Source organism: Crinia signifera, chromosome 6 (genome assembly GCF_055691185.1).
Source record: "Crinia signifera chromosome 6, ASM5569118v1, whole genome shotgun sequence".
Classification (NCBI taxonomy): Eukaryota; Metazoa; Chordata; class Amphibia; order Anura; family Myobatrachidae; genus Crinia; species Crinia signifera.
Genome location: NC_139222.1, coordinates 150,792,646 through 150,807,595, shown reverse-complemented (window position 1 = coordinate 150,807,595; position 14,950 = coordinate 150,792,646). Strand labels below are relative to the sequence as shown.

The window sequence follows — 14,950 nt, the reverse complement described above, 5'->3', positions numbered from 1 at the left end:
GCAGCTCAAACGACAAAACTGAACTGTTTCAGTTTCAAAATCGCCCAGTGTGTATGGGCCTTAAGAACGATTTGTAGGAATTGCTCTGGGGTGTGCGAGAAGTGCAAGTAGATAGTGGGGCTTGTAGAAAATCTGACTGCATGGCAATGGAAATGTACAATGGCATCACACATTCGGATAAAGGTCCTCAGACAGCCTTCTTTTCCATCCTCCAAATGGAGTTGTCAAAAAATAAAATCTAATTAGTAGTAGTTCTCATTTTTACTTTGTGTCCAGTCAAACATGGATTAGTGCCCCTAGTGGCAAGTGTATTATGGAACTAATCACTTTTTTTTCCTGCATTTCTGATGCATTATTTTTTGAAGGCTGCCGCTGTATATCACTGACATATGCAAAATAACCATTTATTTTTTGACACATGTAAATAAGCTTTTCTCTTTCACTCATGTTAATAATCTAGTTTGCTTTGATAAGATAACTAAAATCTTTATTGTTTTTGATTGGATAGGCATATCATAAACCCTTCTATTTTGTGTAGCAATGCTTCCAAAATAGCATCTGCCAGTGAGTCCCCAAAACAGATGCCAGATCATTATGCTCATCTCACTGATGCTGTATGTATCCTTTATTAACCTTTCTAAATAGAGATCGAATTTAGCAGTCTCATTGTCATAAACTGAACGGAATAGCTTATTGGTAATACTCTACAATACATAGTGTTTTATTACAGTTTCATTCTAACGTGGCCCAATGAAATGTATAAAGAGCTAATGGCCTACTCTATTTCAGGGCTCAGCACCCCATACATTGAGTTGCTATCACATGGCAACACTCCAACTTCAATTCAGCAATTAGACTGTCCTTGGAGCATGCAGAATATTACCTGTAATCTATTTTGTACAGTTTATGAAACCCATTTTTCTTAATACAACTTCGCAAAGGTAATGCAGCTGACTGCAGCAAGTTCCCTAATGAAAAGATAAGCAATGCCGCAAACCTGCCATGCTAGTACTCTCGCTTGTCCCTTGTGCTGAAAGTAGATAAAAGCAACACAAATGGGGTTGTGATAATTTAGAGGTTAATAAAAAGGACACCCTTTCTCATCATGGAGATAAGCATAGTCTCTTGGCATCTGTGTTGGGGCCAACAATGGCAAATTTCCTTCCCCTTTTATAATTTAATACTCAATAATACTATAAAAATGAGTAAATACTATACTATACAATACATTGCTGTACTAAAGTTTATTTATTAACTGTTTCTTATATAGCGCATACATATTCCGCAGCGCTTTACAGAATATAGTTGAACATTCACATCAGTCCCTGCCCCAGTGGAGCTTACAATCTATATTCCCTATCACATGTAAAGTTGGCGGTAATCGCTCCCACACTGCTTGCACAGAACTAAAGGTGCATATTCACATGGGTCGCCTCGATCCATATGCTTGATTTTATTGCCTGTAATTGTGTACTTTTGGTTCTGGAGAATGCGCTGTGAAAACCGCATGATAAGCCCGGAAAACAAACTTGCATTTAACTCTGCACCAGACCCTCTTATGAGGAGCCCTCCTAAAAGGAGAGGATAGATATATGAACTTTATGGAATGAAATTTAAAAATTCACTAGGAACTTGTGGCATCACTAAGGGTCAGATTTATTAAGCTAGGTGAAGTGATAAAGTAACTGGTTTTTATCACCGGCCAATCAGCTCCTAACTGTGAAGTTACAGGCTTGGTTTGAAAATGACAGGTAGGAGCTGATTGGTCGGTGATAAAAACCAGACACTTTATCCCTTCCCCGAGCTTAATAAATCTACCTCTCAGTTACTAGGTTATATGGAGATGAGAGGATGGATATTGATTCAGCCAATAAAATGCCTCTACAAATCTATCACTCATGAATCATGGGTTAACTAACTTCCATCTTATTATGAAGGGTCAGACTGCACGGACCAATAGGAATGGTCCGTGCAGACACTAAGACTGTCTTCGGTATGTTGTACGTCAGTTAGCCCTGTGGGTAGCACACACAGTGGTGCCAGTGGCTTCAGGATAGAAGGTTGACACTCCCTTAACAGACAGAAGGGCAGATGTATTAAGCCTTAAAAAAGGATAAACGCAATGATGATAGATGTCCATCCAATAAGCAACTAACTGTCATGCACTTTCTTAAAACACCCTCTTGTTTATCTCTTTTTTTAATTCTTAATACAACTGCCCCAGTATACCAAACTAACAATTCAGGCACAGAGAAAACTTAGACGGGAGTAACATTACTTTAAAGATTAACACCAGCAGGGTTACATAACTTTAAACGGTACTTGTGTAGTTTCATGGCGCCGTGCGTCTGAGTCCCCTTGCAGGGCTCGCTTCGCTCGCCCACGCTGCGGGCTCGGTGGCTCGCTACGCTATCTAAAATCAACTCCATGCCAACGTGGATAGTGGGGGTATGAACTATCCATGTTGGCATGGAGTTAAGTTACTTTATTTTAGATCAGTGGTTCCCAACCCTGGTCCTCAAGTACCCCCAACAGTGCATGTTTTGCAGGTCTCCACACAGAGTCACAAGTGCTGTAATTAGCTCCACCTGTGGATCTTTTCAAATGTGCCTGAATAATGAGTGCAGCTGCTGGGTGACCTGGAAAACGTGCACTGTTGGGGGTACTTGAGGACCAGGGTTGGGAACCACTGTTTTAGATAGTTTGCCGAGCGTAGAACCCGGAAGTAGCACGGCGCCATGCTGGCGCTGTGAAACTACACAAGTACCCTTTAAACATGCCACTTACAGGCATGTTTAAAGTTAAAGCACCCATGTGAGTACAAACTCCAAAGTAGCATTACATTAAAGTAATTTAACATGTCAACATTGATATGTTGACATTACGGATGTTGACAAGCACAACGTTGCAACTATTTTAGTCTACTGCAGCCTTATCCTAATTTCAGGTTTTATTATCCGGAATGTAAATATTATGTCATGGTAAACATACTGAATGTTTTCCATTTTCCGCCCTAGACAAGTGTCCGGGACCCCACCAGGACCCTCTGATAAGCCTGAATAATTAGTACTTGGCCCCACTCCCTCAGCTACCCTGGTTATATTAGCATATTAGGTTACAACAGAATCTTGTGTCCAATTGAAGCTCCCAATAGATCTGTAATGAAAATCTACTGCACAACGGTCTCCTTTTGTTGACGGATTCCCATCCTCCCAAGTCCAGAATAGATTACCACAACCTTGTAAGTAATTTTGTGTCTGGAACAAACTATGTTGCTATGCGAGGGGGGCAATCCCATATGCATTGCAAATGATGACATCGTTCACTAGGATTCGCACTTGCGCAATATATAAATCCTGGACTTTTTACGCAGTAGCAATAGTTTGACAGTAACAAGGTCGGCCACTCTTGGTCGACAGTAAAAAGGTTGACATGACATTTTGTGGGTTTTTGTGTCTATGTTGATGATGACATAGATGACATCCAATTAGTGTAACTCATACCCAAGCAAGACTCGTTTCGCTAACCATGCTTCAGGCATGGTGCCTCGCTTCGCTTTGCTCGGCACACTTTACTGCTTCCAAATGTATGAACAATTTGTCTGAGTGAAAAACTCATGTTATCCTCTTCATGTGTTGACCAATGACACGTCAACCTACTGTTTCTGTAGACCTACTTCATGTTGACCTTTTCTCCATGTCGATCTTTTGCCTGTCATACAATAGTGGACAATCTATTGATTCTTGACCTAATTACGGTCAACCTAAAAACCTGACCCACACTGAATCAAGCCTGTAGTTAACTTACTCGTACTTCTGTGTGTTTCTTCCCCCCGCACAGACTCTGTGGTACAACCAACTCATCTATGTCATATACTAATTGACTGCTCTATTCAAGTGCATTTGAAGAAAAACAGGATTTTGGTACTTTCTTTGATTCCACAGGGGACACTGGAAGTGTTAACACTGGGGTAGAGAGCCAACTGCCACTAACACCCATCTATACTCCAGTGTAAGCACTTCCAGTGTCCCCTAGTGAATAAAAGAGAAAGTTACATGCAGCTTCTTTTGTATGTATCCCATACAGTTCTGGATACCATTTCTTTTAAGTGACTACTCTATATAATGTTGTTTGATAGCTCTATAGTTTAAGTTTAATTGTTTTGTGAAGTGTTATAGAGGGTATGGTGTACCCAGAAATACATGCGTTAGCTGCAGTCAGTAGGCCGCATTTATTTTTTAGAAATATTTTTTATAGTTTGAAGAGTACTGTATGAAAATCTTTTTGTAGTGTAGTAGTGTGTAGTCTTTACTAAACAACATTTTTCTATTAATAGGTTTGACAGTAATCACCTCAAAGCAGCAAGTAATAATAACAAGCTGTTGGCTATAAAATGACCTAAAAACCCCACAATTGCCTCCAGTCCAGCGCACTTGACTGTTGTGCATGCTGTAGATTATATGTTACATCACAGTATGCACCATCAGACCAGCCAGCCCTTCCTGCTAACATAGAGCCAGTGCTATTACTGAAGAGATGAGCACAGCACAACATCTCAGCAGGAGATGAGTGGAAGCCGCAGAGCATAAATCTTGTTTGACAAGATGTGTATGGATGTCAGGAATAACATCTCTTACACAACACCTGCTAAAGAATGGAAAGAGACAAGCAGACCTCATATTCTGCCACAAAAATAACAATTGGGTTTTTGAGACTTTAAACCAAATTAAGCTTAGGTCATGATCATGGTTTAATACAGATAACTGGTTCAAAACAAACAACAAACCCTGATATAGAATATAGCACATGTCTTCTAGGATAACTTACAGAGAGGTGACTATGGCAGGGTCATGATGTTGTCCTGTTCAATTAAAGGCTGACATGAAAGTGGACCTAAGTCTATTTTTAAGATCAAAAAGTTTCTTTCATCATTGTGGACTACAGTAGTACATATACAGTAAGGGCAATTTGTGCATAGCCACTGTATGTACCACAATCAGACCTTAACCCCTTCCATGGTATTCCCGAGAATTTTCCAGGATATGCCGTAGTGCCCAGACAGGCAAGCCCGGAAAATTCTTGAGAATGCTGCTGGTTAGAGCCGGACAGCACTGCTGAGCTGGTAGCTGAACTCAGCTTCAGCGTTGCCCGGCCCCGGCAGCCCAGCGGCTCGTCCCCTTCCCCTCCCCACAGGTTGCCAGGGGGCAGGGCCGGGCAGCAGTTGATACACAGTTCAGCGGCACTGTCCTGACCCCAGGACAAAGTGGTGTTTGTTTTTTTAGGGAGCGCTCCCCAGAAAAAGCTCGCCCAGTGGGGAGCGCTCCCTATAAATAAACCACCACTGAAGGGGTTAAAAAGGATTTGAATTTGCTTGTGCTTGCAGGACCCCCAAAGGCTTCATCTGGATAAATGGGGTGTTCCCACAGCAGCTCAGCAATACGGTTTATTCAAATAAACACAGCTTTCCAGAGCGCGCTACTTACTCGGATTTTAAAATGAAATAAAGGAGTCCACACCAAGGGACAAAGTGTTTAAGCTTTCGGGTATATTTCAATCCTTCATCAGAATTCTGATAGATATATATATATCTATATATATATCTATATATACATATACATACATACATACATACATACATACACACACGCACCATGTCTAGGTCAACATGGAACAAGGTCGACATGGTGTCGGTCGACAGTGTTTTTTGACCAGAATGTCGACAGTTTTAAGTGCACCGCGTCCGCTCCCACGAATGGGGTGCAAACAGCACTCGCCATTCCCAGGTTGGGGTACAGTGACCATGTGCTCTAATAAATACAAATATTGGTCACAGGCCACTGCACCCCAACCTGGGAATGGCGAGTGCTGTTTGCAAGAATGGCGAGTGTGGTGGTATTCTGGATCTATATATGTGGGTTAATTTTTAATTAACCTCTGTTACTGCGATCATACTGTAGCTTTCTCATGCACCCTAGATAAGCTCATTTATCTGAAACCTGTGACAGCTGCCCCTTTAATACGAATTCAGGTGCTGGGTTGGGAATAGTCTTAACTTTAAAAGCCATAAGGTAGTTGGCAGGTGAGCTCTAAACCAGAAAAAAACACATGTTCAGTTTAGCTATGATGTCTAAGCAGTTGCCAGGCTCTTAAGAGACCAATTGTTAGTGTAGGACTTGCAGTGAAATGGGGTCCCTTGGCGATGGACAATTAAATGCATTATTCGATTCATGAACTAAAACCCCATTATTTATTTATATGATTATGTGTATATTAAGGGCAGTTAGTTTATTATAGGTGAGTGTTGGGCCCCTGGATGTTTATTTATTAGAGCACGTGGTCACAGGCCACTGCACCCCAACCTGGAAATGGCGATTGCTGTTTGCACCCCATTCGTAGGAATGGCAAGTGTGGTGGTACTCTGTATCTAATACATGCTGTAATTCAGGATACATGCTGTACCTCAGGACATCCCAGCATGCATTGCTACAGTTTTGCTATATGGCCATACTAATACTGTTGCAGGGCATGCTGGGATGTGTAGTTCAACAACAGCTGGAGGGCCAAAGGTTCCCCATCCCTGCATTAGCAGGTGAAAAAGTGTGATCTTTCTCTTTGGTGCCAGATAACACACAGTGCACAGAAATGCATGAGTGCACATGAGGAAAACAAAATCCAAGGCACAAAATACTTCGGAATACACAGCAGAGCATAAACATCTAACCCACCTTCTCCTGCACTGTGCTTGGCTTTGGCAGCTTTCTTCATCTTGTTGAGAACAATTCGGTCAGCGTCCAGCGCCTGGAGGGTGAAAAGAAAAATTGGTTATGACAAATTATGTAGACTGTTAAAAGACAGTTAAAAGACACCTAACTGGGTAATATTTTTTCTCATAAGTCACTAGCAAATTGTGGTTTTGCTTTTTTCAACTGATCGATTTAGGTTAACAACATATTTAAAATATATCCAACAAAATTTTGTAAAATTAATGTCCAGACCACCACAAATTCACCTTTTGGCACCTGCTCCGCTCTGCAGATAGATTCTTTTCAAGCAGTCGTACAGTGGGCTCTCTCACTAGTTGCATCAGATGTAACTGTCCGGGAAGCCCAACCTGGTGTGGTTGCACATCATGCGACCACACTGGGCAAGTGGTTAAAGAAATGTCATAAAGATTGTAAGCTCTCGTGAGCAGGGCACAGGTAAGCGCTTATAGCTTTTTCTTCCATTAATTATATCAATCTCCCCACCTCCAGCAACGGCACCAAACCCAAGTGTTCGGCCATTATGCTGCTGTCTTGGGTCTTTTGACTGCTGAATCAGCAACTACTGGAGAATAAAGTGCTCCAAAAGTAAGTGGTTAATCAGAAAGCTTTTATTCCTGGTAAAAGGCAGAGTCAGTCAGTGGTGGATTTATTTATTAACAGTTTCTTATATAGCGCAGCATATTCCGTTGCGCTTTACAAAGGAGACAGTGATACAACAAATAGGGTATTTACAGACAGTCAAAAGGTAGGAGGGCCCTGCTCGCAATCTTACAATCTATAGGGAAATAGGTATTGATACATAAGGATAGATACTGTATTCTTTATTGCATTGATTCCACCAGAATGCAAGGTTCTGTGACTGGTTCTGGAATTTGATAAGCTTGCCTGTAGAGTTTTTAGGGAACGCTTATAGGTTTGGAGACTGGGGGAGAGTCTTATTGTGCTTGGGAGGGCATTCCACAGAGCGGGTGCAGCCTGAAGAAAGTCCTGCAGTCTGGAATGGGAGCGAGTAATGAGTGTGGATGAGAGACGCAGATCTTGGGAGGAGCGTAGAGGTTGTGTTGGAAGATATTTTGCGATAAGATTTCCCATTAGGAACATAAGGAAAGTGCCTAGGGGTGATACATGCTGGGGGGCAGCACAGTAAGCATGAGAGCCTTGCTAGGCTGCTAGCTATATGAGGTCAGGTGATCAGATTTTACTTTTATTGTTTTTGTCAGTGCAACTTATTTTATTTGGGATTGATGTGGGCAGCAGTGTAAGTTTTTATGTGGAAGCGGGTGAGCTTGTGGCTGTTTGGCAGTCAGGAGGCCCGGACATGAAGGGGGCAGTGACATGACAGGGGGTGACCTGTTCGATTGTGCTAAGGGCAGTCTGATCCCTAAATTTGCCCCCGCATCCAGTGCAACAGCATCTTGCGCAAAAGTACCAACAGACTCAAAGTTTGCTTGTTTTTTTGGTGGGGTGGGGTGGGGGGCGGGGGTAATCCTCCTACCTGCTTCCTAGTGAAGTGGGCAGGATAAGGGGATTTTACAAGGAACGGAGGGTCCACAAGGAGAACCCCCCAGTGACTGACAGGGACTCTAAAGGTAGGCAATGAATGAAGTAAGGAACAGAAGCACAATTTACAAGAAACAGCATTCTCTGAAGTACAAACAGCATTCTCTGAAGTACAACAAACAGGTCAGGGTCTGTATTATTCAGCACACTTCACAGGAACAGCAAAAAGTTAGGGTCTGTAGTATCTAGCACTCAGAGGGGTACTACAACACCTGTTTGTCCCACACAAACTCCTCTAATACATCTTTCACATAGCTCCGACCCGGGTCCAGCATTTTCACACTAACCCCAGGTGGCCCATTATATCGAGTGCGATCCGGTAAACACTCCTTATAACCTGGGTCGGATTGCTGGGTTGGTCAACCCGGTTATAAGCTTTGGTGCATTTACACAGCAACTCAGCAATAACCCGGGTCTGAGGTGTGATGTGAAAGGGGTATTAGTTGAATAAAGGGTGTGGTTCTTTCCTGAACCAATGAAGGTTACCCCATTCCTGAAATATGGGAGCGTTCCACCCTGTCAGATACTGCAAAGCTTAAAGTAGCATAATACACTAGCAGACATCGCAGCACCTGCCTTTCTGAGGTCCATTTGGGGGTTTGATTGTCAAAAGAACTCTACATTCCCAGTGTTGGGGCCATGGCAGCAATCAATGCAAGGGCCCTATCTGTGTGGTGGTTATGTGTTCTCCCTATGTATGTGTGGCGTATGGATCAGCTCACAGACAATGTCTAGGTCTCTTTTTTTTTGTGTTAATAAGTACTCCTACTTTACGGTTTCCAATCGGAGTCCATGTTGATGGAAAAGTATGGAAAAGTAAAAAAAAAATAAAGAAGTAAATTAAAAACTTGTATCAACATTTTTTATGTGTCGACCATTGTCACGTCGACCTTTTGCTTGTGTCGACCTACTGACGATGACTTTGGCATGGTCTATCAGCCACCCTACTGTAAGGGTGGGTTTACTACAGGTACTGTGGTTTCATCATGCACTTAATATACTTAAAAAAACCTATAACTTATGTGTACATAGTCTGTGTCCAGCACTGTGTAATATTATATATAAAATATAAATTAAATAATTACATTTAAGCATGTTAAGGATAGAAAGAGTTTAGGACCAAAACACAAACACACACACACATATATACAAGACAGTAACTAGTAAAGGGCAACGGAATCTGCTGCGCTATATAAGAAACTGTAAATAAATAAATAATAAACTAGTTATCAGTACCATTGATACAAACCCCATGTTACCTGCATGTGGCTTTTGGAGTGCCTGGAATGGCACCCTGCAGTCAGTAGCACTGCTGGCCAAAACATTTATGCATCTATTACATGATGTAATGACATCACATTTACAGGTTTATGGGGAGTGGCCACCACAGGGTGCAGTGCCGCAGTTTTGTCATATCATATTAATCAGTCTCCTCGTGTGACCTATTCACTTGTGTTGCAACTAATTGTATTACATTTTCATGTGGGACCTGGCTGCTCACTTAATCCAGGCATTTTACCCTGCATGGCATATTAAGGCTAGATGTAGGAGGACACATCTGTATGTTGTGTACACTGGATGCCTAAAGAAAACACAGCCTTCTCAGAACACAATGCAGTGTTAATGTTCCCAAGGTTCTGACTGTTAGTAATGCAAAAGCTCTGAACAATTATTGTGCCCATTGAGAGACTGGCAGCATAACAGCGTATCTTGGGGGATGGGTAAAAGAAAAACACAGGGTAAATATTAGATTTGATGCAATTAAAGACGTCCTTTTGGGACTCCCAATCCAATAACTGGCCCGCTCTGGATTATTCTGTGCGAGTCACTGTAGCATCACAATGCAGGATTCCTATTAACCAATCCTCTGCTGAATACACCGCAAGTCATCCATTGACTGACAAAGTGTATTCCTGATATTCCTCACTGTCAAACATCAAAGAAATATTTTATTTTAGACTAGAATTATCATAATTTTTTTATAAATATTATTATTATTTTTTTGGTGTCAAAATATGACCCTTTACAAAGTAATGTATTTAATCTACACAAACCGGATCGATAAACAAGTTATTAGATTATATAGAATACACAGTAAAATCAGCCACTAAACAGGTTATCGGATTTCTAAGTCAAGAACACAAGCTGGATTGGTACACAAGTTATTAGAATTCTCAACTTCCAGAAGGTTAACAATGTCCAAGGCAGGTTACCATGCACACAGAAGCCAGGTTCTAAATCACTTAGCAATCCGGGTCAGGGTAGAGGCGGCGTTTCTATCAACCCAACCTGACATGTCTGTTCATTTTACATATGAGCCCTAGGGGACACGGGGACATGCTGCACTCTCGATAGCGATATCCTCCGTCATCCTGCATGTACAGAAGAAGAAGTACATTGCTAATGACCCACACATGCACAGCACAAAAATAATAATATAATGCGTAAACACTAGATGATATGTACGACAACTTCATTACTGATAATGTTATCATGAACATCTTTTTTTTTAAAAATGTCTAGTAGAATTTACTGGTGGACAAATCAGGCATAGGGGGTTATTCTGGTTGATTTGCAAGGCTGCGAATTTACAACCTTAAATTCACAACAACCAAACCCTACCCTGCGAATGGTGGCCTGGCCGCCACCCATTTGCAAGGGCGATTCCCTCACAGGGTCTACCAATGGATGTTACACAGTAACATCCATTCGCAGTCTAATGGGATCCACCCACATCATTCGATGGTCGGCAACCATTTAATGATGGCAAAGGTGCACGCATATAAAAGTGACTCTGAAGTCACTTACATGCGTGGATGCTTGGGTGTAAGTGGACGGCCAGCTGACATGATGTCAGCTGGCAGACCCCCCCCTGCATCATTTGCATGGGAACGCCCATGAAACGCAGGGCATTCCCATATGCAAATGGCCTGTGCCACCACCCTCCCGCCCACACACTTGGGTGCGTGCGCCCAACGTACACCCTGTTCGCTGTGGACACACGCACCTGGCATATGCACATGCGCATACTCCCACCATTGGAGCCACTTCGAATAATCTGGTTTGTGCGAACGAACCAGAATAAGGCCCATAATCTGGACTAGGAAGTGTTTGGTGCAATCTTTTTAAAAGTGAGCATTTAACAATCCGCATCTACAAATTTTGTGTCAACCCCAATAACCACTATACTACATGTAGTCCCACATGCTACCTGATAGCAAATATACTATCAACGTCGTTTCACATGTCCCTTCATAGCCAATAGGCCCTATACATCTAATATATTACGGTTTCATAGTGAGATTAGAAACTATGCTTATAACAGATTCAAACCATGTAGTTGTTCTCATAAAGCAGGTTTAAATACTTTGACACCATTATTCTTTATGCAGTTTGTGAATTCAAAGAAATGCTGTAAATATGATGCTATTCTATTTCTATTGTTTTATTTTTTATAGTTACACCTGTGCTATAATTGGTCACCAGTGACGTGATGGCGCGTGGTAGGGATATTTACGTTAATAGTCATGTAATTGTATTTATTTAACAGTGATTAAGGCAGCAGCTGTATAAAAAAAAGCATTGGGCTTTTATCACTCCCATGCCTCACAGATACAAAACTAAAGACAATACATTCTACTACAATTATATGGTTCCCGAAATACAGGTTTTCTTATAATCTACAGCTTTTGTGCTGGGTTGCAGTCATATTTTTTAATTCAGACAATTACTGGCAAATTACAGCTGTAATGATATGAAGGATGATACAGCAGTGGGGGATATATATATATATATATATATATATATATATATATATATATATATATATATATACACACACACACACACACACACACTATTGCTACAGTATAAAAAAAAAATTCTGAAAAAGGTGCCTTAAAATTATCAGTTTTATAATAAAATTGACTTTGCATTCTACAGATATGGATACATAATATTTTTATACTGAATTTACACTTACAGTCCTTACGTAGGCCCTGACTATGGTGCAGACTAAATCAAATAGGTAAAAAAAGGGTATAAAATCTATGTACAAAATGCTTTTACTCAGTCACAAGTTCACTTTATTTATAAATAGCAGCAATATAGTATATATTTAGCACTGAGCCAAGCTGTGGCTGAGTCAAACTGTTATCATGATAAAACTTCCTGGTGGCGGGCAAATCTGTAACACATCACTTCTTAAAGGGGACAATGCAGAACGCTCCAGATTTTTGGCTCACCTGCATTAATTTGTAATCCTAAAGTACTGCTATTTGCGGATCTTTGGTGGGAAAAAAAATCATCACCTTATGGGCCTAAAAGTTCACATAGCCAAGCAATTAATTGTAACTGTGTGTGCAAATATGCTAGGTCAGGTAGAGGAACTGAAGGGCAAATGTATGAAGCAGCGGTAAAGGTGGAGAAGTTGCCCATAGCAACCAGCACTATACGAATATTTATAACTTGCATATTTAAATTATACAGAGCAGCAGATTGGTTACCATGGCCAACTTCTCCACTCTTATCACTGCCTCATACATTTAGCTCCGAGACTGATGGTGGAGTATAAGGACACACCAAGGCGTATTACAGCATGCACAAACACTAGAAAAAGGCATCTCTGTCCTTGCACATTCATCTGAATAAACTCATACACAGGTGATCACCAATAGACATTGGGGTCTATTGGTGATCACCTGGTCCTTTGCAGAAGGTGACATAAAACACTAGATCATCCTTCAGCCAGTTTACCTCAACACAACCATAGAACAGGACATAACTCCTAAAATACCGCCCATTGGAATCAACATGTAGACTGCCAGGACTACAAGACAGATCCTTCTGATCAGGGCTATCCTGCCTACATCAGTGCTGTGTGCTGGAGTGTTCATACTTACAGAAATACAGTGGGTCTGATGGAGAGGCAGTACTAAGCCACTTGCATAGGGCATGGGTTCCCAGTCTTAAAAGTGCTACCAACAGGTCATTTTTTCTTGAGCGCTTTAATAATGTAAAGGTAAATTGATCTATTTGCAGGGTCATCTGTGCACTTGTTTCCAAAGACCGAAATTCTGAAAACATGATCTGTTGGGGGGACTCAGGGATAGAGGGGTGTGGATTATTAGGTTGACAGTGAGTAATTTGCTAGTCATTAGGTTGACCGCTATTGCTCTTCCCATGGCTGCAGCAGCTGCTGGCTCTGGGCTACACAAGAGATTTGCTGGGGCGGGTGGGAGATGTCAGCATCTCTCAGCTTTCACATCTCTGATTCATCTTAATAAATTATTGTTTATTTTCATTATTATAGTTTATACAGTACTACTGACAATGCTGGTGCTGTGTAGAAGAACAACTTCATATATGAACAGTCCCTGTCATAATGGATTACAGTCTAATTATTTTACCACAAACACACCGGAATTACTTTAGTCAGAAGCAAATGAAATGAGGATAAAAGCGGACGAACAGAAAACAAATGCCAGGGAATCCTGACAGGGGTCCGGTAATCATGTTTACTTTCTTCATGCCCCCCTAACCCTCACCCCCCCAGCCTAACCCTAACTCTCCCCTCTAATGCCTACCCTAACCTACTCCTTATTGTAATCCTAATTCTCCTGGCCAGCAGCCTAACCCTCCCCTCCACAGCATTAACTGTCCCAGTCCTGATTCAAAGCCTGCAAAAGTGGGTGGAGCTTATGCTTAATGAAATAGTCAGGCTCAATTTGAATTTTTTTGTAAGTTAATGTGTGCCAACAAGTAGATCCAAAAGTAGTATGATAAAAAATTGGGTTTACATATTGTACGTTTCACTATGGTTTTACAAGAGCTGATAATTAAGCACATTAACCATTTATATTCCTACATAACACTGTAATTACAGTATAGCTAACAGCCCATGCTGCTGCTATAAAGCACATCAGCATGGGTGCCGGACATCTCTCTGACAGTCATTACTCCAACGTCGGAATCCCGACTGCTCCCTCGTGGGGGTCCACGACCCCCATAGAGGGAGTATAAAATAGGTGGCGAGCGCAGCGAGCCCGCAAGGGGCTTCATTGCGCTCACCCCGATGTGTATTCGGGATTTCGACGTCGGCCTAATGACTGTTGGAATCCTGACTGTAGGTGGTTTACTGTAGGTTATACCACACTCCATCAGCATAAGGTGCCTTTGTGTTGCTTGAGTCCCTATCAGTTTGATTGCATTTTAAATTTGACAAGAATGCAGCATAATAGATAGCTGTGCAAAATGTCTTTGAAGATGCATTAATGCTAACTACAGTACCAACCAATTGTGTCTGCTCATAGCAAGCATTATCCATTACTTTACATGGGAAAAGTACTGATACTTAAATGAATGTTGCAATTACTGTCAATGTAACATTTTCAACAATGCATGCTAACATATACAATAATTCTAACAATTTCAAGAAATATTAAATTTCCTTTTCTAGCTCACTTTTTAAAGTGTCTGTTATAGCTACAATCCTTTATACTTTTTATTATTTCCTTAACAACATGATTTTGCCTGTTCTGCATAAATCTAAGGGAATGCAGTCAACCTTGATGACATTTACTATGGTCGCCAGTTACTGCATGATGTTTATATGGAACACTGACATG

The 14,950-nt window shown here is 41.3% G+C and overlaps 1 protein-coding gene across 3 annotated transcripts in view; it reads right to left on the bottom strand.

Annotated features, from left to right (window-relative positions):
• LOC146008403 (arf-GAP with SH3 domain, ANK repeat and PH domain-containing protein 1-like) overlaps positions 1-14,950 on the bottom strand; it is a 170,777-nt gene that overhangs the window by 86,514 nt on the left and 69,313 nt on the right. For all 3 annotated transcript variants that reach the window (XM_083147634.1, XM_083147636.1, XM_083147635.1), the window contains exon 2: positions 6,726-6,798. In XM_083147634.1, the coding sequence (XP_083003760.1) occupies positions 6,726-6,798 (73 nt within the window). The remainder of the gene's footprint in view (positions 1-6,725; positions 6,799-14,950) is intronic.